General features: G+C 35.8%; 2 protein-coding genes across 2 annotated transcripts; one reads left to right on the plus strand and one right to left on the minus strand.

Moving 5' to 3' along the window:
* Positions 1-18,477: 18,477 nt before the first annotated feature.
* LOC113297065 (nudix hydrolase 15, mitochondrial-like) lies at positions 18,478-20,680 on the plus strand. Its single transcript, XM_026545466.1, has 4 exons — positions 18,478-19,032; positions 19,147-19,289; positions 20,085-20,204; positions 20,299-20,680. Exons 1-4 carry the CDS (start codon positions 18,627-18,629, stop codon positions 20,521-20,523), a joined length of 894 nt encoding a protein of 297 aa, XP_026401251.1. The 5' UTR covers positions 18,478-18,626; the 3' UTR covers positions 20,524-20,680.
* A 596-nt stretch (positions 20,681-21,276) lies between these two features.
* Positions 21,277-23,353, minus strand: LOC113297066 (magnesium-chelatase subunit ChlI, chloroplastic-like). The gene is made up of 3 exons (XM_026545467.1): positions 23,087-23,353; positions 22,857-22,972; positions 21,277-22,718 (listed from the first exon to the last, which is right to left on the minus strand). The coding sequence occupies exons 1-3, from the start codon at positions 23,196-23,198 to the stop codon at positions 21,669-21,671; spliced, it is 1,278 nt and encodes a 425-aa protein (XP_026401252.1). The 5' UTR covers positions 23,199-23,353; the 3' UTR covers positions 21,277-21,668.
* Positions 23,354-26,692: the final 3,339 nt, after the last annotated feature.

A 26,692-nucleotide genomic window follows, 5' to 3' on the forward strand; every position in this document is an offset into this window, starting at 1 on the left:
AGGCTCAAAATACCTGGATAACAAAGTTACTATATGCTGTTTATCATGACTAAACTCTTCAATCACTGACTTATTCATCCGAACTGATTTGGAAATGGAATCAGCCAATTGATTAAGATATCTACTAACATAACTAATCTTAGAAAACTGAAAAGAAGCTAACAAGAGTTTAATATCTCTCAACACTTTCCTATTTTCCCATCTCACAAGTAGGGTATTTTTATTTATTGAGTTGACAACAGTTTCTGCATCTGCAACTAGATGAATCTTGTCTAGCTCCATCACTTTAGCCCATTGCAAACCTTCCAACACTGCTCTACATTCTCCAGCCTCAGCATCAATCACTCAAGATGCATAAGATCCTTTGAAACCGGAGCAGTCACCTGCAGTATTGTATAAAAAAATACCAGATCCATAGTCATTGGTATCTTGATCAAAAGAAGCATCAACATGGAATTTAAATACTTCAGACTCTCCCCTGCAGTGCACATTAAAGTTGTTACTAGAATTATTATCATGTAATCCTAAATCTGGACTCTTAGTAAGATTATTTCATAAACTATCTAGCACATAAGAACTGAAGCTAAGTAGATGATGGTTAATTTTAGAGACAGTAGAAACTGGATTTAGATACTTATATATCCTGAAAGATGCAATCGCATCTTTCTTTCCAGATTACCCAATATCCCACCATTAATAAGCTTCTCCAACTTTGTAGATCGTCTACATTAGAATTTTGAACATCTTGAAACCAGGAGATAATCCAGTCCTTTATTGTCTGACAATTGTTGAGGATTTGATCAATGTTAATATTGAGAAGCCTCCAGACTGCTTTAGCATGATTGCATCTGATTAGTAAATGGTAGAGAGTTTCATCCTTCTGCTTGCAGATCTCATAATGAGTTTCCATGTCGTGCATGGCATGACATAATCTGATTCTAGTAGGAACAATGTTCTTCAGGCTTTTCCATATGAAAAGTTTCACCCGATATGGAAGTTTCATTTTCCAAAGAGCCTTCCATACTGCTTTTGGTACAGTGTCAATAACAACTTGATTTTGAACTCTTGATTCTATAATCTAGTTATAAGTACTTTTCACAGTAAAGTTACCATCTTTACTGGGAATCCAACGAATTATATCATCTTCTTGTTGAGATATATGCATACTTAATTTTGTCCACAACCTCTGGTAGAAAAAGCTCATTAAGAAGTGGCAAATTCCAGTTGTTGGTCCCATGGATAATCAACTCACTAACAAAAACATATTGTAAGTGTGTAGGATGAAGAGGTTCAACTTTTATGTCTAAACCAATGATCCATTTATCCACCCAGATTTTTGTACCTTTACCATTATTTACCTCCATGATGTAATGTTGCTGAAGAATTGAAAGACCGAGCTCAATTCCTTTCCATGTCCATGAAGAATTGTTTCTTTCACCAGTAAAATGCAGAAAGTCTTCTCTCTTAAAGTATTTAGCTTTGAGTATTTTTGTAAGTAAGTGATCAGGCTGATGATAGATTCTCCAAGCTACTTTAGTTAATAGTGCATGGTTTAGTAATTCCAGATCTCTGAAAGCAAGACCACCCAAATCTTTAGAAATACACATATTCTTCCAAGATAATAAGTTCAAACCTCTATTAGACTTAAATCCCCACCAGAACTTCCTTTGTAGTGTATCTAGTTTCCTAAGAAAGGTTTTAGGAACCTTAAAAGTACTCATTTGATACATGGGAACTGATTTTAGAACTGCTTTAACCATAGTAGTTCTACCAGCTTGATTAGGCCTGTCAATATCTGTCCGATATCCGGAATCCGTTTCCGATTATTCGAGATCCTATAGGATTTTATCCGTTTTATCGGATATAATATATTATCGGATATTTCTTTCTTACCATATCGGAATCGGATTAGCCCATATCCGTTTGTTTAGATATCCGATATGCTAAGGAGTAAGGACGTACTCGTAATTTTCTCCTACCCTAGTTATTTCACTCCACTAGACACTAGTAGTAGTGGAGGACTCGAGAAGTCATTTATTTTTTTCATTTTTTCTTCTCTTCTTAGTTTCTCAGTCGCCTCTCGTCGCTCTCGAGTCTCCACTATGTCTCTGCCTCTCTAGATCAATCAATCACTCAGTTGTTTATCAATCACTCACTCGCTCAATCAGGTACTGATTCTCTTCTATTTTCTATGTTCGATTTTTGTGTTCGATTCATCGATTCACATGAAAATAGGGTTTCTGTCTTGCAATCAAAAATTAAGGTTTGATATGACTTACATGTATGGATGAAATTAGAGAAAGATTTGAGATGTGTTTAACTTAAATATTGATAGTTATTAGTTTTAGGGTTTGATTGGATTGATCTATTTTTGAGATGGTTTTGTATTCAATGATTTTTCGACCAACGGGTTTTGTATTTGGTAATTCAACTGCCTCTATGACTATAACTACCTAATCTATTCAATTTATGCTTGGACTACATAGAGTTCTTCTGTTCTGAAGCTATTTTTTTTTACAATTTCTTTGCTAGGGTTTGAATTTGGCATGTTGTGTTACTTCATGATACAGTAAATTTGGGTTTGATATGAAAATTGGTTGAACTGGAATACACAGCAAGCACTTGCGAAAATGTTAAAAAAACCAGTAAGGGCAAGACAGTTGCAACCTCAAAGTCAACCCTTTTGCCTCAATCTCAATCAAATGCTATCGTTTCTAGGGGTGGTTCACAATCACAAAGTGTTCAAGCTTCAACAATTGGCTCAACACCGGGTACTAGTGACACTAGGAGATTACCAGAACTAGAAGATAACCTAGCTGATGATAACATGCCAGGCTCTCATACAGATGATGAAGATGGAGAAGCTGGTGAGGATCCACTGATAACTGCTCTAAAGAAAAATCTTAGAGCAATAAGGTCACCAGTGTGGGATGAATTTGAAAGGGATTGTAAAGTAAGACACGACAAGAAAACACACGTGAGGGAAGCTGTTGTACTAGGTACATGCCATCATTGCAAGAAGGTAGTTGATGATGATAGTGTCAGTGGTACTACAAGATTGCGTAATCATCTAAAGATTTTCCAAAAGAGGCCACATAACAAGGATGGACAACAACAGATTTCTACTTCACTGAAAACAACAGGTAACAAAGCTTCAAAATTAGCTAATTGGCAGTATACATCAGTGGAGAGGAGAGTGACAGATACTTATCTTACTTTCTATAGCATTTGCTTGTGTTTATTTTCATGTATGTGTGTGTAAGAGACTTACTTAGAGACATAACTACTTAAGAATAATGTTTTAAGACTTTTTGAAGACAATTTGGATGGTATGTATGAGAAATTTAACTTAAATATCACCTTTGCTGCTCTGCATATGTTTTACAGACAATAGTTATTTTTCTTGTCAGAATCGGATATTATCGGATAAATATCCGATATCCGATAGCTTAACCTATCGGAATCGATATCCGATTTTTGATATCCTATAGGATATTATCGGATATCTGATAGTGCTTAACCTGTCGGATATCAAAATTCTAAATATCCGACGGATATTCTTCCATTGACAGGCCTAAGCTTGATGCATGTTGATCCCTTGCCAAATACCAAGTCTTCTTTCAAAAGCAGTTTGTAGTTCCTCAAAGGCCTTGACTTTAGATTTACCAATAATAAGAGGAGAGCCTAAATATTTCTCATTTTTCTCCATAGTTTTAACTCCTAATATGCTACTAAGAGTATTACACACAGATGGATCCATATTGTTGTTGTAATGTACTGACGATTTTCCAAAATTAATGACCTGACCAGATTGTGAACTAAAATCCTGCAGAATTTGTAGGAGATTATGCACACTGGTTAAATTTGATTGAATAAAAATGAGACAATCATCTGCAAAAAGCAGATGATTTATAGGAGGGGCACCTCTTGCAGCAGTAATTCCCTTGATAGCCTTTGAATTATGAGCCTCTAGAAGAGTTCTTGAAAACCATTCCATTGCAATGATGAATAGATAAGGAGATAAAGGATCTCCTTGTCTAATGCCTCTTGTAGGAGTGAATTCATCACAAGGAGAGCCATTAAGAAGAACAGATAAATAAGTAGTACTAATGCACTGATGAATCAGATTACACCAATCATCACAAAAGCCAAAACTCTGAAGAACCTTAAGAAGAAAAGGCCACTCTAACATGTCAAAAGCCTTAGACATATCCAGTTTGAGTGCTAACCAACCACTTTCTCCTTCCTTCCTTTTCATAAAATGAATTAATTCACGATCTATCATTGTATTATCATTAATCAATCTCCCAGACACATAAGTAGCTTGATAAGGAGATATAATTCTTTCCATGAGTAGTTTCATTCTTGAGACAAGAATTTTGGATATAATTTTGTAAGAAGTATTGCATAGCCCAATAGGTATGAAATCTGCGGGTGTACAAGCTTTCTTCTTTTTTGGAATCAGTGAAATGTAAGTTTTATTAAGATGTTTTGGTAAAAACTTAGTATGGAAGAAATTTTTAACCATGTTACAGACATCATCACCAACTATGTTCCACTGAGTCTTGTAGAAACCAGCTTGAAAACCTTCTGGGCCTGGGGATGACCAACTTTCCATACTTTTTAAAGTTTTCACAATCTCTTCAATAGAAGGAGGTAAGAGAAGTAATCTATTGTCTTCTTCAGTGATTAGTGTAGGAATATGAAGATAATGTTGCTCCTCAATGGAAATATTATTTTAAGAACTTATACTCTTAAAATGATTAGTGAGCATTGCAGCTATGTCATCTCTTGAGTGTAACCAATTACCATTACCATCTTGTAAGGAATCAATATTATTCCTAGCCCTCTTACTTTTAGTAAGGGTATGAAAATACTGTGTGTTGTAATCCATATCCTTTACAAAATTATCTCTAGATTTTTGTTTGTAAAACTCAAATTGAATCTTGTGCCATTTATCCAATTCCTTACTAACCTCACCTGCCTTGATATTATTTTCATGTGAAAAAGGAAGAGCTTGAATGACAGATAGTTGTTGCTGTAAAGAATCCACATTCTGGTTAATATCACCAAAATGTAATGTGTTCCATTTAGAAAGTGATGCCCTTGTGTATTGTAGCCTTTTGATAAGTTTATAACCAGGTGAACCTTGGACTGATTTTTCCCAAGCTTTAGCAACTTCAGCTGCACATGTTCTATCATGTAACCAAGTTTTGAAGAACTTAAAAGGCTTCCAGAGTTTTGGTTGAGAATAATCAGTAACCAGCATGATTGGACAATGATCACTGCCCATTTGAGGAAGATGAAGGAGTTTTGAGTCTGTGAAACTAGTATTCCAAGACCCATTAACTAAATCCAAATCTATTCTTGACCTTTTTTCACCTGTACCAATATTTTTGTTAGACCAAGTATGTCCCCTGCCTATAAAGCCCAAATCTTCTAAACCAACTTCTTGAAGTATATAATTAACCATTCCATCACTTGATGAAGAACTTGCAGTAGAAGTATCAATTAAATGAAAATTTAGATCACCAAGAAGAACCCAAGGTTGAGATATATTTAATCGAATTTGTTGAATGAACTCCCATTGTGATTTCTTCTTTGCATAGTCACAATATCCATACATACAAGACAGCAACCATTCTGGATGACTAGGGTCACTTTGGACTGCTGCATGAATCATATTATTGTCACATCTAACTACATCACAAATAAATCCATCCTTCCACATAATGATAATACCCCCTGAAAGTCCAACTGGTTGTAGATATCTGGCATTTGGGAATCTAAAAGGAGCTAGTAAGGTTTTCATTTTATCCTCATGAAGTTTTATTTCACAAAGAAAAATTATGTCAGGATTTTGGGTTCTAATCAAATCTCTTAAATGATATCTAGTGGCTGGGGTTTGAAGGCCTTGAACATTCCAAAATAAAACTTTCATGATGACAAAAGATGAAATGAGAGAACAAAATAAAACTAGCATTATCTTCTTAACAGGCAAAGTGTAATTAGATATGCATGGAAAATTTAATGCAAAATTAAGTATGCTAACCGTGAGAAAAAAATGCAGAGTGACAAGAGTAATTATATGCAAAGAGAAATAAACCCTAGAGTATTGTTTTAATAAAGTGTAGGTATAATATTTAGACAAATAAAGAGTAGATGATGAGATTGATACCTGATTCCCCTTGAGTGTTTGTTATGTTGGATCATCTCCAGTTGAGATCAATTGAGCATTCATAGAGGTTGGGGTTGGATTCAACATAGTGCTTTGGGAGGAGGATTCAGAAGAAGGTGGATCATTGTCTGCAACCCTATGTCTCTTGCCTAGTCTGCTATCCTCTTCCATGGAGATTCCTTCCTCTTTGAGTAGAGAAGATAAGTTGATTACTTCACCATCTTTTGGAGGGACAAAACTAGTTGACTTGATAAACTTTTTTTGAATTTTCTTCACTGCTGGTGCCTTTGTAGATGAAATTTCAGGTATGGTTGAAACCGCATTGATAGTTCTCCGGATATTGTTGATATTACCCACAAAATATGGCTTCTCGTGAGATTTCTTCAAGAATATAGCTGCATCTTTGCAAGCATCTTTTGAGTGATTAACAATGTAACACTCAGTACAAATGCTTTTTGGTTGACGTTCATAGAAGAATTGATGCCACTTTGTGACTCCGGCATTGGTTGAACATTTCACACCCCTTCTCATAGGCATAGAAAGGTCCACATTAACACAAAATTTGACAGGATCATTACCAATGGGAATAGCATCCTTAGGTTCAATAGCAATGACCTCTCCCACAACTTGACCAATTTTTGTCACAGAAGTAACATTCATGTGCTCAGGTAGAAGATATTTGAGTTGAATCCAAAATAATTGAAAGCCCCAATGGTTTTCAGTGTAAATCATTTCTGGAATGTAGTCATGAACAACTAAGAGATGCTTGTTAATGCCCCATGGTCTTTCATCAATTACCTTATTGAGTAGATCCCATTGATTGAACTTAAAGATAAAAACATTTGGTTCTTCTTCAATGATTTTTAAGTTTTCCAATGTTAAGAAAGGCCAGGTGAAAATAATCCCTTTTTCCAATGAATCATAACTCATCCGACCTTCAATAATAACTTTACCAATAGCACTAGCTTCCCATTTGTCTTCAGCATCATCTTCCTTGTTGTTATTTTTGATGACTTCAATTTCAGTTACATCTCCTAAATCCAGGGTAGCCTTCTTGAACTTGCTCACCAGATCTATAACTTGACTAGAGGTACCTTCCTCCATCGCAATATTTTTTTGTTCAATATTTTCTATGGTTGAAAGAGATTGAGGTATTATAGGATGGTTTGATGGCTTGATATAAGAAGTACTATGATATTGGGAATAAAGATTAACGAAAATTAAGCTATAGGGTAATTGCATATAATCTTTATCCCTATTAAGAAGGTAACAGAATTGCTTGGTATCTTCAATATTTTGGGAAAGCGTATAACTGGCTCTAAGGAGAGTAAGGAGTAAAATAAGGAAACCACATAACTGCATTCGACTGATTTCCAAAAATTTGAATTTTGAAATCCTTGAATGGCGTCCTGAGAGATGACTGAGTTTGAGTGAGTTAAAGACGATCCGAGTCTTCTTCCACAAAACACTATGAGCAAAAGCTTTGAATCCAATCCTTTCTGAACCTTTAAGCAAAAGCTTGTAGATATACTCAATAAAAGCTATGATCACAACAACAAAAGAGGCAAAAGCCATTAGAGAAAAATCACTTAAACAAACACAAAAAGAGGAATAAAAAAGGGGATTATATTTTCATCTAATTAAAAAGAACACTAAGAAATGCAACTGATTTTAATCTTTTAGAGACAAGAAAAGGAGAAAGACTAAATGCAAAACATACTAAATTAAAGAAATGAAAAAACTTTGAACAAAAAAGATGAAATAATCAAAGAGAATTAAAATGAGTTGAAACGATTTATCTCCCGATCCTCAGAGCTTTTTTTTCTTCTTGAAGCGTTTGCTACTTAAATTGGTTCAAATCAATATGTAGTTGGATAGTCTGATTTACGGCTAAACTCTAATGAATTCGTGAAGTTTATTTTTTAAACCTTAACAATCTCTATCATTTTTTTGACGATCAAAGAAAAAGAAATCTTAAAATTTCTATAGCATCTTCACAACGATCAATCTAACATTCTAAGAGCTTCTCCAATGGTGAATGTGAATATTTCATATGTGGCAACATTTCTAAAACGTCCTTTGAGCATAAAATCCTAAATATTAGGAAAAACAAAGTTTTATATCCAACCCATAAAGTTTTCTACATTTGTTTACTTATTTGTAGGCATATAATTGGTTAAAATCATTCCATTTTTATTTTTCAATGAATTTTACTAATAAAAGTGTGACTAGGATGGGAAGAAATCCTCTAAGTGAATGTCTAAAACTAGAGGTTCACCTAGAGGATGTCCACATCATCTTCATATCAATGGGTTGGAGATGATTTTTCATAAATATTGTTGTGGATCCTACGTGGATTATGGATTTTTACTTCACACACGTTCCATTGGAGAGGCTCTAACTTACATAAGAACCCCAAAAGTCAGGGAGAAGATAAACAAATAAAATACAGTAATGCCTAACGCCACAGTTAACGACGTTGATTAGGTATTTCTTTTCTTTACACGTGTTGTATTATAATTGGTGGGACACGAGGGGATACAGAAAAAGGGGACAGGCGATCCCAACCCGATAAGTGAAGCCAAATACTCAGTTCTCATTCACTCTGGCCCCACCAAAACCTGATGTGGACACCTATAGTGAGAGTATTTAGAAATAAAGCTTTTTCATTCATTGTGACCCCACACAAATAACATTATATATAATTCTTTTACACCTCATTAGGCACTACCAATTCAACCAATCTCAAAAGTTAACCGTCTATCTCCACTTCCTCGACCACTTCCCAGTTTCCACATATACAAATAGGAAACCCATGATGCCCTCACTTCCTACTAGGCCTGCACATCGGCCGGTCGGCCCAGTTTTTGGCCAACACCGGCCACCGAGCCGTCTATAGGTCGGTTTTGAAATCTGAAACCGGTACCGAGAAGTTCATCCTTCAATTCGGTTTTTAACCGAGCCGACTCGGATCGGCTGGTGTGTCGGTTTTTACGGCGGTTTTGTCAGATTCTATGCAACTGCTTCTGTTTATACAATCAAAGAATCATTTGATTCATCGTTTCAAAGGAATAATAACACTATATTTTCACAGTAATCACACTTCATCAAAAATATTAATCAGCCTTTACCATCAAAATAAACAAATTAAGAAAAAAATTAATTTAGGGTTTCAGTTGTGTCGAAATTGATTTTTTTTTAAGCAATGACATGAAATCAGATTTAGATGTTAGTGTACAAGATTACAATTAAGATAAACAGTAAGAGGAGTAAAATTAGTTCCTTCAAGAGATCAGCTTCTGTAATGGTGGTGTAGCAGGTGGTATTGCTGGTGGTGTGGCTATGTCGGTGATGGTGGTGCTGCAGGTACCGTTGATGAAGATTCAAAAAGAAGAGGAAGGAGAAATAACAAAGAAATATAAAAGAAAAGAATAAGTAACGAAGAAGAAAACGATTGTGATTATGGTGCTGCTGGATGCTTTTAGGGTTTCAGAAGAAGGGTTTTAAATTTTGATACAGGGAAGAAGAAGAAGAGATCGAATGAGAATGAGAGAGATATGTTAGGGTTAGGTATATGTATCAACAGCTTACGGCTAGGATTAGATTAGATATTTAGATCTTCGGTTAATGTGAATTCTCGGTGTTTTTGGCTCGGCTCGGCCGGCTTTTTGACTGATACCATGCGCCGAGCCGACCATCACTCGGTTCTGACTTTCAACACCGTTGCCGGCCGGAGGACATTCGGTACACTTCGGTGCGGCGCCGGTTCTGGCGGTTTCAGCACGGTTCTTCGGCCCGGTCGGTTTCCTGTGCAGGCCTACTTCCTACCTTATTTTGCATCTTACTGTTCAAAACCTGCTTGCCCCATGAATTCATACATGAAAGCAAGAATCATCAATTCAGGCGTAGGTTTATTTGTGTTTCTTCATTTTTATTCTAGACTGAGATCTTTCAGTTCTTATATTATTGTGGAGTTCTCTCAATTTTTTTCAATTGATATATTAAGTACAATTGCTTGATTGCACTAACATTCTCGTGGATTTTTTTTTAATTTTTTAATTCATATTTTTAGCGTAATTATTAATTACTAAATTGGATCCATTGTTTTTGTTATGGCCTTTGATATACTGCATGTACCTATAGGGAAATTTGTTTACGTTTATGTTTTTGATCAAAATTGGTCTCTCTTAACGCACTTTAATTGTTTGTGGAAATTCCAAGACGAAATTGAACAAAATTTTTCACTCCATTGGTTTGTAATACCATCGGTAATGTTGAGGCGAAGATTTTATTATTTTTTTGTTTCTTTTTCTTTTCTGGTTTTCTGTTTAATCTTTTTTTTTCCAGCTGCGGGAGTTGATTTTGTTTTTAAGTTGAGTTTTAATTTGGGTGTTAATAAAAGCGTACGAGTTTTGTTCGTTGCAGATTGTGGATCCATCATTGGCATCATATGATGTTGAAAACCGCACGAAAATCCCAAATTAATTAGTATTGGCATCATGCTTATATGACAGGTATCACTGGTTGCATGTGGTAGTATATTGCATCTTCAATTTTTGTCTTGCTTACTCTTTCCCTAATCTGTCAACAATTGCAATATTTACAGGTACATGTATTTCTCTAGCAAATGGGGATGATTTCAATTTGTTACTCATATTATCTTAAAATGTGTATTTTATCAGTTTTAACATTGCATTCTTTGATTTTATTTATGTATAATTGAATTCATAGGTTGGATGTTTTTCAGGCTTATGAAACCAAAGTTTGCCGAAAATAATATAACTTTAGGACTTCCATTTGACAAACTTCTTCACTTTCCATGAAAACCCACATATGTACATTTAGTCTCTTTCCATAAATTGTGGATGATGCATGTTTGCATTTTTGTTTTCATATTTGCATGGTATGGGCAATAGTATATGTAGTCTCACTTTCCATGGATGACGGATGATGCATATTTGAATTTTCGCTTCCATATAATTAATCAAATTTCAAGCGCCAAATACTACGAAGGGAGAGTGTTGGTGAAATTGTTTTATCCCTTTTCCTCTATTACCTCAACGAGAAATCGTCAAATACTACAAAGGGAGCAGCTTGGCACTTCTTGATTCCCTTCACAAACCTTCATGGAATGGGATGATCTTAACAATTTCATATGGAATACAGTATTAGAAAGTTGATTGGAGTGTAAGCTACAATGTACAAGAGATGGGCATTGGACTACTTGATGTAAGTTACAACTTTATAAGTTACAATGTACAAGATTGGGCATTGGACTACCCCATACAAGATTGTGCATTGGACTACAATGTATATTGCAACTCATGTCATACTCTTTCGACGTTTACATAATTACTAACTTGATTGTGTGTATTAAAAATTGTTCATACCTTTACTTTGAATTCCAGATCATCGTTGTATAACATAACTTATTTAAGATTCTTCATGCAAGGTTAAGGACACATTAACGAATGACATGCAATGTACAATTAAAATTTCTTTAAAAATGATCAAATCTCAACAAAGTAGTTTAGTCGAAAAGGAGAGCTACCCGGTGAGAAGCACGAGTTACTATCTAGTTACTCTTCAAACTTATAAACTAAAGTTGTTCACAAAATAAAAAAACATGTCGATCCACGTGGATTGACATACGCACAGATGACGTTTTCCATTGTAGGAAAACTGATTGAGAAACAATAGTTCAACTGAGCCACAAAGAAAAGACCTAGCAGTCATGAAATCGATGTTCTAGGAGAATGGTTAGATATGTGTTGGGTAATTGAGTGGATTGGGATGGAATTACAGGTAAAATCAAGTCTCGGGTTAGGAAATTGATGGTGGTGATCGATTTCAGGATTAGAAACGATAATTCCATGGTTTCAATAGAAATGATTGGTGAAGTAGGAATTCAGAGGATGCTAATGCTTGGGTAAGCCTCTAAATTGTTTTAATTTCTGTATTTTGAATTGAATTGTTAAAATTCTTGAGTTTCCGTGAATGTGAATGAAACTGAGATTGCGATGAGTACAAAATGGTGTTGTGATTGTAGTTTAGGATAATTTAAATCTCAGGGAAGAGAAAGATATGGTATTGTTACTGAATCTTGAATAAACAGAGTTACATGAATACTAGGTTAGTTAAAGGTTATAATTGTGAAGAGAATGTATAGAGTTAGAACTGAATAGTTATTACATATGGAGCAAACATAATGTTGGTGGATTTGAGTTGCAGGATTTCTAACTTAAGAAGCGTAAGAATGGAGTTCAATGTGTGGCGTTGTCAGTGTTGATTTCAGGAAGAAGAAAGGGTGTTGCAGGTAAAGGGAATTGCAGGAAAGAAAACTGAGATGAGTATGAATTATTCGAAATGGGACGAAAATGGAGAGGATGGAGCAGCATCAGTATTTGGATGCCAATGCAGGTAATGGTTGAGATATGATGGTGAGAATGAATGAGTTGTAGGAGATGGAAATGTAGTTTATACAGTAGAGTAAAACTGCAACATGGAGAGGCTTTTGCTCGAATTGATCATGTTGTGTTGCACCATTCTGGTGCAACGCTTCGTTTGATACGCCATCATGGCGCACTTTGGTCTATGGCGTGCGCAAATGGCTCAGGCCTTGAACCTTGCAGCCCAGTCAGACGACCGACTTATCCCTCACTTAGTCAATATGACTGAGTCGACTCCATCTGACTCAGCCAGCCCTGTCAGCTGAATAATTCATCTAACTGAGTTGACATAGTCTGACTCGGATTTGATTTACCTGACTCGTTGACCTTGACTTGATCTAGACTAGACCTTGATTTTGACCAGATTCTGACCCGCTGACCCGTTGACATAACCTTGATTCATTTGATTAAATTGACTAAGAGTTGGACTCTCACTTGACTTGACTTTGGACTGTGACCTGACCTTGACCGCCAGTTGACTATGACTTGAGTAATTTTCTGGTCACCTGGAATTTCTTTAGCAATGTTTCCGACCAGTTTTTCTTAGTAGTCTGATGACTAATTATGAGATAAAAAATTTCAATGGATGATCTAATAAAGAAAGAGATAGTAGAATATTATAGAGCATATTAAGAAGAATCTGATATATGTTTATGAATTTACTTCAAATGATGATAATGATGAGCGGTACTATAGGTTTGTAGATAGGAAATCTTGGAGTAGATGTGGTTTACCATCAAAACCGTTGGAACGTTGTAACCTTCTTGTGATCATTAAATTTATTTTATAGAAAGCATGATGTGTCTTTATCACCCGTGAGCATGTTTTTTGTGTAATTGGATGGGCATGTTGTGTGATATGCGTTGTTTGGATTATCCAATGTTATATTTATTTTATGCTGATTAGGAGTTGAACTCCAATATTATTATATGGAGTTGGAACTCTAATATTATCTTTTACATTTTCTTGTGAGAATTCATTAACGTGTATAAGTAAGACCTTCTAGACTTTAGATGGTAATTTCCTTAATCATAGGGGTGGATTTTGTGTGGATGACGCTAGTATTTGAGACTGGAGTCATTCTAGCTTTGTCTTTTCCAATGAGTTTCGTGAAGTCAGGGTAACATATTTTTAGTTGTTCTAGCGTCACTTGTGTAGATCATCTGGTGGTGGTCTTTTATGGATATTGTTATTATGCTTGCAATATTTGAGGAGGTGGGGTTAGAACAATATTTTTTTCATGAATGTTATATTTCCGATGTATGCTGATTATTGAGTGAATAATTTAATGTATGTTTGTGCGGCTTCCCCACGAGGAGTGTCTGTGGTCTTCCCATAGCTCCTTGCTAAGTTAAGTTACACTGGAAATGCAATATTATTCAGCACGAGAAGTGAAGATATTATTATAGCACGGAAAGTGCAATATTATTACTTTTTATTTTATATCATATTTTATGTCTTAAATAACACGGATGAGGCAATATTATATACCGAGGTATCAGGGGAAATTACTCATATGCATGTTAAGATTAAATTACTATTTCTCTTAGAATTGTGAAGCATATTAGTGATTACTCGGAAGCTATTTGTTTCCACTGCGCACCCCTTTGAGATGATGTGCTCATTCGTTTCTGCTTCAGTTTCAGTTATCAAAAGAAATAATATACACTAAGATATATGTTTTTGTATCTTAAGGATTTAATCGAATTAAAGATGTCTAATATATCTATATCACTTGAGTGATTTTCATTTATAAGGATCAGAGATATTAGGTTGGTTTTAGCTCACTTTACTTAATTATGATTCTTAAAATCGATGATCTAGATTTGATGCTTCAATAAGGTTGTAATCCTAGCAGCTAAGTATTGGTACATGAAAATAGTTGCCCCTTAACAGGGCTAGGGAGCCCCTAAAGATGGTGATAAGCCCGCCTTCAAACATAGGGGACTGAAGCCCAAACCCAATAGTATATATCCATGAAGTAGAAATGATAAGGAAGGGATTAGTAGAGAAGTAGAAGGTCACATTAGCAGGAATGACAATAGATATAAATAAGGGAATTTCTGTAACATGTGGCATGATGTCATGAGAAGATGGATTTTGGGAAAAGCCTATAAAAGGAAGTACATAATACAATAGAAAACAAGCTTTCTCTCATACTATTCTAGGAAGGTGTTGTCATTATTGTGACTAGAACGTGTAGGACCAATCTCACATTCAACCATTTATACTAAGTAAGTTTAATATTTGGGGCATCACATTATAATTGTTCTATTAATTCTTTTCTAAATTCTTCTTATTTTTACGATAGTTCACCCAAATTAATTATGCCTGGATGGAAAAGAAGAAACAGTGATGTGATCTTAATATCTACCCTCCACCCCCGAGAAATTTGCATTGGGAATGGACAACTTGAGTTTAATAATCCATGATTTATTTTTGGCCACAGTTTAGTGACAAATCATATATCTTAACATTCAAAGTGAGAATACTATTACAAATTGAGTGGTGTAGGGTACGTACGTAAGAGCATCCACAGTGGGCGAGTATAACCAAAAATTTGGGATGAGATCGTGACGCAGTGGGACGGAGTAAAGATCAAATCCCAGCCAAAGATCAAATTCCAGACCATATTTGGTCGCGACCAAATACCAAATCCTAATATAGTCGGGCGTAAATTTAAAGTACGCTTGTTGTTGGGCGTAAATTTAAAGTACGCGCGTTAACGGGCGGAGATTTAAATTACGCCCGATGAAAATTCAAATTAAAAAAAAAAAAAAAAATGAGGCGTAAACTTAAAGTAGCCTGGTGATTGATTGGGCGGACATTTGAGATACGCCCGATGAAATTTTTTTGGGGCGGAGATTTAAATTACGCGCGACCAAATTTTAATCGGGACCATTACGTGACAACACGGACTAAACCCAAAATTTGATCTTTTTTATGATCTTTGATCTTTGGTTTTGATCGCACCACTGCAGTTGCTCTAATGTGATCAAAGAAATAGTAGGTTTATATCCTTGGACGCGTTTTTATTATATAAATCATCAAATTCATATGACCTAATGCGTTATAGTAGCAGAACATTGGTGGCCTACCACATACACTTTTCGTTCTGCGGATTTCAAAATTAGTAAGTTCATTTGTTAAATTTTTTTTTGCTTTCAATATTATTTTTCATATATACTGTAAAATGCGGAAGGTTGAATGATGTAATTATTGAAATAAAAATTACACCATTTGGTTTTTATTTCATTACCGAAATACCCTCTGATTTGACCAAACAAGGTGGTTATCTATAAAACGACTCGTCCATTACATACCTGTGATATAGAAGCGATATAAACTAAATTGTTATTAAAAAATGGTGGATTTCAACGCTGGTTGATAGATTTTTTTAAGTGAAAAGAACAATCAACTAACCTGGACGAATGATGAATCGAAGAAGTGTTTATATTATGGGTATTCGGTTAATGTTTTTTCCAAAAATGTGTTATATTGCTGCAAAGGTTTGGTTCGCTAGAAGCACTGGAAGATTGATGTGTCCCCAAATCTTGATTAGGTGTCTGCAATTTTTGTCGAATCATACACAACACTGGATTGGGGGTCTTCAATAGCTGATATTTTTCTTATCAAGGTTATGAAAATGAACCTTCTACTTCAACTCATCAAGCTTATCTAGCTAATCAAGGAACCTCCAATATAATTATATATAATTCAAACTAAAAATGTTCAACTTCAGGTTGATGCTGGTGGTGACTTGATCTTCGTTACTGGAGATAAGGGTGAAATTAGTTCATCTAGTTAAGAATATTGAAATAATGTTCATATTGGAAATTTTTGTTATTGTTATTGAATATAATTTTGTTTTCGAAAACGAGGACACAACCCCATACTGTTATTTGATACGATGGATCTTGAGTTGATGACATCATAATTCAAAAATTAACGGAAGATCAACAAAACCGAGTGGTCTACTCATTTCACTGAGAAGCCAAGACAATGTTGCCCGGCTGTGGGTCTACTGCTAGGAACTTACTCTGCCAAGTGGTATACTCTCTACCATCATGAACAATGAGTGTGAGCATCTGAGCATCCCACGGTGGCCTCTTCTTGAAAGATTTGTCTATTAGAGAAGCCTATAGAAATTACCAGATAACTTGAAATCTAAACCGTCTGAATTGTAAATGATAGATACTAAATAAAAAATAAAAAAGTTTGGAACTTTGTAAACAAAGGGTGGGAATATTTTAGGGGTCCAATCGATTTGTTTAACCAAAACATTGTATCTTTGTTATTTTTCACAACCGGATCATGGGTTTTTCTAACCAAGTATGTATTTTGGGTTGTGGGTTTCCTAAGTCCAAGTCCTCAAGGATCGTAAGTCGTTTGTGGAAGAATAAGATCATGATTTTTGTTTATTTCTTTGTTGAATAATCCTTCTTCGTAGCCCATCTTTTTCCTTCTTCGTATCTCCAAACCCGTTTAGCCACAAAAAACCTTGTCTGACTTCTCGATATGTAAAATTCCCGACCCTCCAGCTTCATTAGGTGTGCACCATTTGGCCCATTTCTCTCAACATATGTTCTTCTTAGAGCAAGAGATGTAGAGTGCGGGTTCCCATTTAATATGAATGAGTTTGCTCAAATTTGGTGCCACTATGGGTAGTGGAGAGGTCCACTTTCTCACAAAATCAATCACACACTCACCGGAGAAAAGGTGTGCTCGACATTCTTCACTAAGAGGCAGATGTTCACCCGCTTGGGAAAAAAATTCTTGAGCGGCTGATGTTCAGCCTCTTAAGCATATTCTTTTTAGTTTTTCTATTTATTTAAAACCGTAAAAAATGGGTCCCATATTCTTTTTGTCAAAAATAAACCCTAAATATATCTTTGGACGTCTAAAGATAAGCCGTCCAAGTGATTATTTTCTTAAGCGACTAGAATTCAGTCTCTTAGTCTATTTTCTCCACCTCCCATAATGCAAAAAACACTATTTCACCTAGTCTCTCACTAGATTTGGCAATAAATGAGTACAAAACATACTCATTCCATAGCCTTTGCTCTTAGAGCATCACCTATGGGTAGTCTCACTTTGAGATTACCTCATTCGTACGAAGAAGAACTTGTTCATTTGAAGGAGCGATCCTAGTCCTATTATGGAAAACTTGGTGAAAGCACACTACACGGGAGGACAGTCTCCCGTGTAGATTTTTTTCTTCTTTAAAATTTATATTAAAAAATGAATCGAACGGGAACTTTATATTTAAAAATATTAAAAAAAAAAATCAAAGTTGTTTTGGAGAGTGTTTATTTTTTAAAAAAAATATATTAAAAAATGTGTCGGAGGGGGACATTACGTTTACAAATATTGAAAATAAAAAACAAAATCTCATACGGGAGATAGTCCCCCGTCTTATGTCACACTGCCGACCGCTCGTTCATGCGAGCAAGTTGGGGTAGAAATGGAGTGAAAGATCCCATAATAGCCTCTAATTTGTTCTGATAGGTAGTCACTCTTTCATCTTAAAGGGGTGACACCGTGACACCACCCTTAGGATTTGCTCTTAGCAGAGAAAGTCCCGCATAAACCTGCTCATCTGCTTCTGACTGGTATGGCAAAAGGTGACTTTGTTGCAACTTTGTGCAAAGGGGCCAACAAAGTCAGCACAGAGCATGTCCGACAAAGGTGTTTACTGGGGCCAACAAGGTTGAAGTGATCTACATAGGAAATACAACTCTACGGCGGATTACATCGCAAAAGAAGAAGCTCATTTAAGACATCTTCAGCACAGGACAATACAACTTCGGCTAAGAATATCTACATCTAGTGTGATGTCCAATATGTTTAATAAAAATGATCTTGAAGCGTAAAATAAGAGATTAACAACGTCATCTTGCTAAAATGAACCGCATTGCGTATGTTTAGATCAGACATTTCTCTGTACACCGTCTCTGAAACAAGTCGGTGTAATAATAAATGTAAAAGAAGTCTCTTCAATGAGATTCAATTACTCACCGATTTCAATATCTCTTAAAAGAAGATTACTAATGGCTACAACTCCAACATCCCCGACACCCAATTCATCATCGATTTCTAACTTAATTGATTCAAATTCATCCTTCGGAGGATCACAAAGACTTAGAATCTTAGCTCAGCAACTTCGTCTTTATAAACCACCACCATCACATACAGAGAATGATGAAATTGATGAACAAAAAAGAGAAGAAAGTGGTGGTAAAGTCGTTTCTCAATTAGGTTTTGCACAATCTGCAACACCAATTGCCGATCCAGAACGATTTACATGTAAAAAAGCTGCAGTTCTTGTTTGTTTGTTTGAAGATAATGTTGGAGGTCTCAGGGTTATTCTTACTAAACGTTCTACAAGACTTTCTTCTCATTCAGGTGATTATTTTGATCAACTAGGGTTTAGGTTTGAGAGGATAAAGAATGGATTTTTTGGTTTCATTTGTGTTTTATCTGAATTTTATGAAATTGAGGTTGGTTTTGTTTGTGTAGGTGAAGTAGCTTTACCAGGAGGAAAAGCAGATGAAGGAGATGCAAATGATGAAGAGACGGCGACTAGAGAAGCTAATGAAGAGATTGGATTAGATCCTTCACTTGTTAATATTGTTACTGTGCTTGAACCTTTCTTATCTAAGGTATGGAAAATGACTAATTAGGGGTATATAAATGGATTCATTTAAGATAAAATGGCACTTTTAGTGTTTTTAGTTTTGTTTTGATTTGTGTTTGATTTCTCTGCAAAATGAAGAATTAAAATTTTAGACTCATTGACAAGAATAAAATCTGTTCCAGTGTTAGATAATGTAGGTATTCAAAGCTATGCTTTACTCGAAGGTAATAACTAATTAGTGACAAAATGTAGGTATTGAAAGCTATTCGATGTGCTTTACTCGAAGGTACTGATTAGTGACAAAATGTTCCGGATTTTAGTGTAAGCCTCTGAGTTCAAACTTTTACGTTGGTCTTAAGTGACACTTCTGATGGGTTGAACTTGCACTAAAGTTTTATCCTTATAGTTCGAGTTTAGGTTTGCCCTTTGAGAATTGGAGTTCGTTTGATAGTCTGAAATTGCAAGGAGTTGATAGTACAGTATCTCAGTTCTGGTTAATTGTAAAATATAGCTCACATGCTAAACTAAACAAAGATACCGTAGACAATAATGTTTTTCCACTTAAGAAACGAGATGTGTTAGTTTGTGATGTTGCATTGCATATCCCCGAGTATGCTAGAGAATGTTATTAAAGATATAGAGCCAAAGAAGAGGAGAAAGAGCAGGATAGGAATTTTCAGGAATTTGTGATTCTTAACCAGCCAACAAGTAGACTTGTTATACATAGTATGAGGGGAAAATACACTTTGGCACTTCATATTGGTCTAGCAAAATCATTGTTCACTTTACTTTTTCTTTGTTTTTGTGTGTGTTTGTGCAGCATCTCATGAGAGTGGTTCCGGTAATTGGCATTCTTTCTGACCAACAAGCATTTACGCCCATACCAAATCCTGCAGAAGTTGAAGAAATTTTTGATGCTCCATTGGAGATGTTTCTTAAGGTTTTCCACATTACACTCTTCCTGTCTTCTCTAGTTTGTTGTAATGATGAATCTTTTCTGTTACATTTTTGACTAAATATTTTGATGGATTTAGGACGAAAATCGAACATCAGAGGAGAGAGAATGGTTGGGAGATAAATATCTGATCCATTTTTTCGATTACAAAGCAGAGAACAAGGAATTTGTCATTTGGGGTTTAACTGCAGGTATCTTGATTCGAGCTGCATCCGTTGTATATGGCCAGCCACCATCCTTCGTGGAGCAGACGCCTAAATTTTGGGTTCCTAAATATGTTAAAAAAGGAACCACCATGAGATGAACACATACATTACCATGCAGGTGGCTGTATATTTTTTGCTGTTTTTAAAATTCATGGAAGTCTGCGGACTATCTTATTGACGATACTTGTAACAGTTGCTACTTATAGTATATATAAAAGCAAGAAAGGAATCCCAAATTGTTTTCTCGATTGTAAATACCGCTTGCAGTTCTGCTAAAAATCTTGTGTGTTCTTATCTCTGTGTTAAATCATAGTCCAATATGCTGCTGCTTATCAGCTCAATCTGTAACGGTGCACATAACTCTGAGAGAGATCTATAAGAATGGAAGATGACTATTTAGCAATTAGCCAACTTAGGCATATAGCGAACCAAAACATGTTCGGTGCCTTTGTTATCTGAACCAGTGAATCATGTGAATGGATATTTCCTACAGTTAGACTTCATACATGATTGGCCGACTTGTTCTGGGTTGTGTCTGAAACTTATTCTACGCATTTCTTGTTTTTGTTTTTGTTTTTGGAATGCCTACATTTGTAGCAGAATTCATATTTCCCTGAATTCCCTCCCCAGCCTCCTCCCCACTACTCTCCCCATACTCTATGTGGCACATCTTACTGGAAAATTCTTTTATTAACCAGGATCTCTGTCGTCTATCTTCTGTGACACAATCAACTTTGGAACATGAAAAATGGAGAAATCGCAGTAGGAAAACATATCAGCAAAAAAAGATTCAGCTAGAAGAGAGTGAAAGGTACTGCACACAAAGTTTCTCCACTTGAACAGCGATTGAATGACAGAAAAATATCCACTTTGGGAACCAACCATCATTTCTATATGTTGGCAGCTCGGTCAAGAGCTACCTTGGTTTCCCTAGGAACAGGGCGTAATTGATCAATTTCATTTCAGAACCATTACATTCCAGAATATCCCAGTTCAGTGGTAAAAGCTAAAATGCTCGAAATCGAGAACCCTCGTGATTAGAGTTTGTTTCTGAATTGGCATTCTTAGTGTTCATCTAGCTAACCAACTGAAAATATGAACCTTATACAGGAAAAACTAGGATTAAGAGAACATGAGAAATGAAAGAAGGAAAATAACACAAAAGAACGGGTGTTGTCTAAAAGAAGATTAACCAACAAACATTCGAACAAAAATTGAAGAACATAGCGCTTATTTACCTCCTTCAACCAAAGACCTCGTAGAATTTTTCAATGACGAGTAATCCAGAGTCTATTGATTCTAATGGATCCTTTCTAAGACGATGTCTTAAACAATTGGGAATGACAGTTGCAATATCCTCCGGAGTTACTCGATCTCTTCCCTTCAGAGCAGCTAAAGCTCTTGCTGCCCTGTTAGTAACAATATCTCCTCTCAATCCATCAACATTCAGTTCTGCACAAACTTTAGATATCTTCACACAAAGATCGCGATCAACCTTGACAGAAGAAAGAATTTTCCTTGCAGCAGTTATCTGTTCTTGGAGTTTATCTTGGTCTACATTGTAGGTAGTACGAAACTCTTTAGGGTTCTGGTCAAACCGTGCCCTCTCCTCTACAATCTTCACCCTAAGCTCCGCATCTCTCACAGTCCCAACTTGTGCATGCATTCCGAATCGGTCGAGAAGTTGTGGTCTAAGCTCACCTTCTTCTGGATTTCCTGAACCAATTAGGATAAAACGAGCAGGATGAGAAATAGAGATTCCTTCTCTCTCGACAGTGTTCCACCCAGAGGCAGCAGAATCTAAAAGCACATCAACCAAATGATCATCCAAAAGATTTACTTCATCCACATATAGAATTCCTCTATTAGCTTTAGCAAGTAGACCTGGCTCGAATGCCTTCACTCCTTCTGTCAGAGCTTTCTCGATATCAATTGTACCACAAACCCTATCTTCAGTAGCACCTAGTGGAAGATCAACCATGTTGATTTTAGTCGTGACAATCTCTAGTTTCTCACCATTTAAGACACTTTCTCTGACTTCCACACCCATGGATTCAGGATCTTCCGGGTCAGAATTGAATGGATCCCCTGCTACCACTTTGATTTCAGGTAGTAAATCAACTAGAGACCTAACAGTTGTTGATTTTCCAGTTCCTCTATCACCCATTATCATAACACCTCCAATTTTTGGGTCAATAACATTAAGCAGTAGACACAATTTCATTTCATCTTGTCCTACTATTGCTGCAAAAGGATACACTGGTCTCTGACTTTCCTTGGCACGTTTTTTAGCCTGAAAATTTCATGGTCTCATCCCCTCAATTCTAATAGCATAGCAGAAATGGGCTAATTAAAAGTACACATAACAAAAACAACTACACATGAAAGGCTAATTTAATCAAGGTAACATAGTAGGTAAAGGGTTTCAAACCTCTGCAGGATTGATTTCAGTAGCAACATTTTTCACTGAGAAATGAAATTGAGATCTTCCCTTTTTAATAAGGTTTCCAATTCCTCCTCCATTGAACTTTCTCCCATAAATTTGGCCTGTACATAAAATCAAACAAAACTAAATTGAGAATTATAAACATAAAAATTGAAGCAAGAAACTCAAACAATGAAAACCCATGTAGTAGTAAAAGAAGAGTAGAATGTTTGTACCTGAAGTTGAGGATATAGAAGAAACTAAAGGAGATAGTTTTGAGGAAGAAGAAGAGGAGGGGAATCGAGAAGGTAAGAGAGCTGAAGAGGAGGGTACAAGTAGACCCGCCATGACTGCAAAGGAGAGAGAGAGAGAGTTTAGTTTGCAAATGCTGCGGATATATGGATGAAGTACAATTCCGTCAATCTTTTGCTGTTAACAGATTTTGCGGATAAGAAAGAGGATAGAGTAGTAGAGTGGTCTGCTGGGATTCGCTTCTTCTCTCTTTTTTAATTTTCTGAATTCCGTTTGCTCTTAAGATAACAGAATTTCATGACGCCGTTTATTATTCATCACCGTCTACCAGGCAGTAATTACTGATCGAATAGGGCCTGTCAATTCTCCAGTGATAAAGCCTATTGTGTAACCATGGGCCATGGAAGTAATTTGAGGTGAGCGAACCATTCGGTTTTGTTAGCTAAATTGGCATGGAGACCGGTAGAAATAGGGGTGAGCATTTTATCCGTCATCTGCGGATTCAACCGGGACCAATCGTTTTTTTGCGGATGGATGCTCGGACAGTTCATTAATGGATTGGATGCGGATGGAATTTTTGAAATCCAACGGACTACGGATGGGGCTCGGATGCAACCATAAAAATCTATTGGACATCCATATCTGTTAAATTAAGGACATTTATATAGTTTTAGAAAATATTATGGATCATTTAGGAATTCTTGATGTGTTTGCTTGGGGTGTTACATGGCATTTTTATATTTGTATACATATATAAAATATATAGGTTTTATAAGGAGTCATTAGTGTTGGCTTTATGATCTTTATTATAAATTTTAACTAAAATAAATCCATTGGATTATTCGTATCCAATCCGTCCATCCGTGCATCCATTGGATGCAAATCCGTTGGATGTTGGATTGGATGCGGATGCGAAATTTGATATCCGTAATGTATTGGATTGGATGCGGATGAGGTGAAAACCGGCCCAGGCTCACCCCTACATAGAAAATCCCAACTCTTTAATGTTACCTCCGTTAAAACCGAAGTATTTGGAGAACTCTTCTTCTATTGTTTCCAAAGTGTCTAAGTGTAGCTCGTGGATGTGGAAATGCATCAGCAAAGGCCTGGTCTTCATTAAACAAAACAACATTTGGGAAGTAGGTGATGGAAAGTCCATTAATATATGGTTTGATAACTGGATACCTGGTTTTGATAAAAATTTGTCTGAAATGGGCTTGCCCATTAACACCAATCTACCAATTGTTGCAGACTTAATTGATTGCAACAATAAGTGGAATTTAGTTTCTCTTCAGTCTTGTTTTCCTTCTGTCATTATCTCTAAAATTTTGAATATCAACTTATTCTGCAATGCCGACAATTTGTCACATAAAGATAAAATTAGATGGAAGTTAACTAGAGATGATAACTTCACGGTTAAATCCATGTATACTAAACTTAATGATCCTTATATATCTTTAGGGAGTAATGAGCATTCTAATTTTTTTTGGAAGAAGCTACGGAACCTAAAGGTTTCGCAAAAGATTAAACTTTTCAGTTGGATATGTTTGAATGATTCTTTACCTGTTAACTATACTCCGTCTAGATACACTAGAAAAGGCTTTTCAAGATGTATTTTCTGTGAATCAGAGAATGAGACAATGGAACATCTATTCTTTAAATGCCATTTTGCTAAATATATTTGGATGTTGCCTCCTTTTCCTTCAGTTCTTTCTGTTCATTCAGGCGCTTCTTTTAAGGAACATTTCAGATGAATGGAGCTGCTCATAGCATTTCTGTAGAATCTGCAGCGACAAAATGTTGGTTTATATGGAAGTAGTTTAGGAATAAAGCTAACTCCTCAATTACGACATCCCCTATTATACAAAGGCACATTCAGTTCTGGACACCTAGAGCTGAAGTTCTTAACCGAAATGTTTTATTTCTAATGGTGGTAAACACATTACGTAGTCAACCTCAATGGATATCTCAAAGTCTAAATGAGTTGAAAGTTAATGGAGGCTGCTTGGAAATTGGATACTAATTCTATTACAGGTGTTGCCATTATTGTTCGTAATCACGTAGATACTATGGAGGGAGCAAGAGAAGGACCCAAAACTACATCCAGTGCGGAAGAGGCAGAAGCAGTCACAACTCTAGAAGGAGCTAGTTGGGCAAAAAAAGCAAGGATATCAGCTTTTAGCATTGAAGGAGATTGGAAGAGAATGGTAGAGTACTTGAATGGCACAAGCAATAGAATTCTATGGCAGTGTGAATCTGTTTTAAATGAAGCGAAGAAAATTGCTACTCAATGCGATAATTTTTTAGGTTTTAAGTATGTCCCAAGAGAGGCTAATAGAGTTGGGATATTCTAGCCAAAGAAGCAAGAAAATTTGTACATGGTGTTAATCGGAGTACTGTTGATCCTTATTGTATTCGTCAGTCTTTATTAGTTGATAAATCCAAAGCTGAGATGTTACAACCACAACCATCTTTACATTTCTCTGACAAAAATATTGTAAGACTTTCAGGTGACCAAGTTGGTTAGCTGCTTTTAATGCATTTTATTTCTACAAAAAAAAAGAACCATTCAGTTTTGTTTATAAATGAATTACCATGGGCCATGGTAATAAATTGAGTTGAGCGAATTGGTTATCGACTTGCTAACACGGTAAATTTATTTGTCTCAGACCCAAAATATCCTTATTGATTTATACAAATTTTACAAACTCGTGATGGTGCAAACTATCTATTAACCACCATAGTGCTGAAAATTTAGAAATCAAATGACACTTATCTTTTTGGTCGAACTTCTTCCTTCCTGACCCCTGCTTCTTTTCGTACCATCAAATCTTAGAGAGAAAATCGAACAGATAAACATAAATAGTGTGTTATAGTAGACAAATTTAGGGTTTTGATTTTTTGTTCAATAACCAATTTAAATTAGGGTCGGGGTTCCGAGTTTAAAATGATTGATGACGAAACTTATTCTTCATCGTCTCATGAGTGTTGGAATGTATTGTTTCTCAATCCTATTTCATTGTAAACATCTCGTTATGTACATCAAATTTATTTCTAGTCATGCTCATGAACAATCGTTCATGCAACAATGATGATGACGAGCCAGATATCCACGTCCATCTTTTGAACACAAAAATCTACTAGAAAGATTAGTTGATTAACCTTTTTAAAAATAACCCTAATAATACCCTTAAAATAATCATTAAACGAACGATCTCATTCTTGTTAATATTGTATGCTAGGGATTTGCTTCCTTACGCCGTAATAAAAGAAGCTGAGCCGACCTTCCATTATTGCCGAAGCTTAGCCCCAGGTTGAGATATTCCTTCTAAATCATTCACTTCTCGACTGAACGCCGTGTAACATCGACTCCTTTTACGCAATTATGAACTAACCTTTCTCGATTCCGATGCAACATCTCATTTTTGAAGAGAATTCTCAAACTACGCGAGCCTCCTGACGAAGCCAATAGAGATCCTATTTGAACCGTAGTTCGTCAATATTAATTATTCTTCAATATTCATTAATTTAAGTGGACTAAAATTGGAGTATTCAGAGATAGATGCAGAAATAACATTTATTGATGCTTC

Source organism: Papaver somniferum, chromosome 7 (assembly GCF_003573695.1).
Source record: "Papaver somniferum cultivar HN1 chromosome 7, ASM357369v1, whole genome shotgun sequence".
NCBI lineage: Eukaryota > Viridiplantae > Streptophyta > Magnoliopsida > Ranunculales > Papaveraceae > Papaver > Papaver somniferum.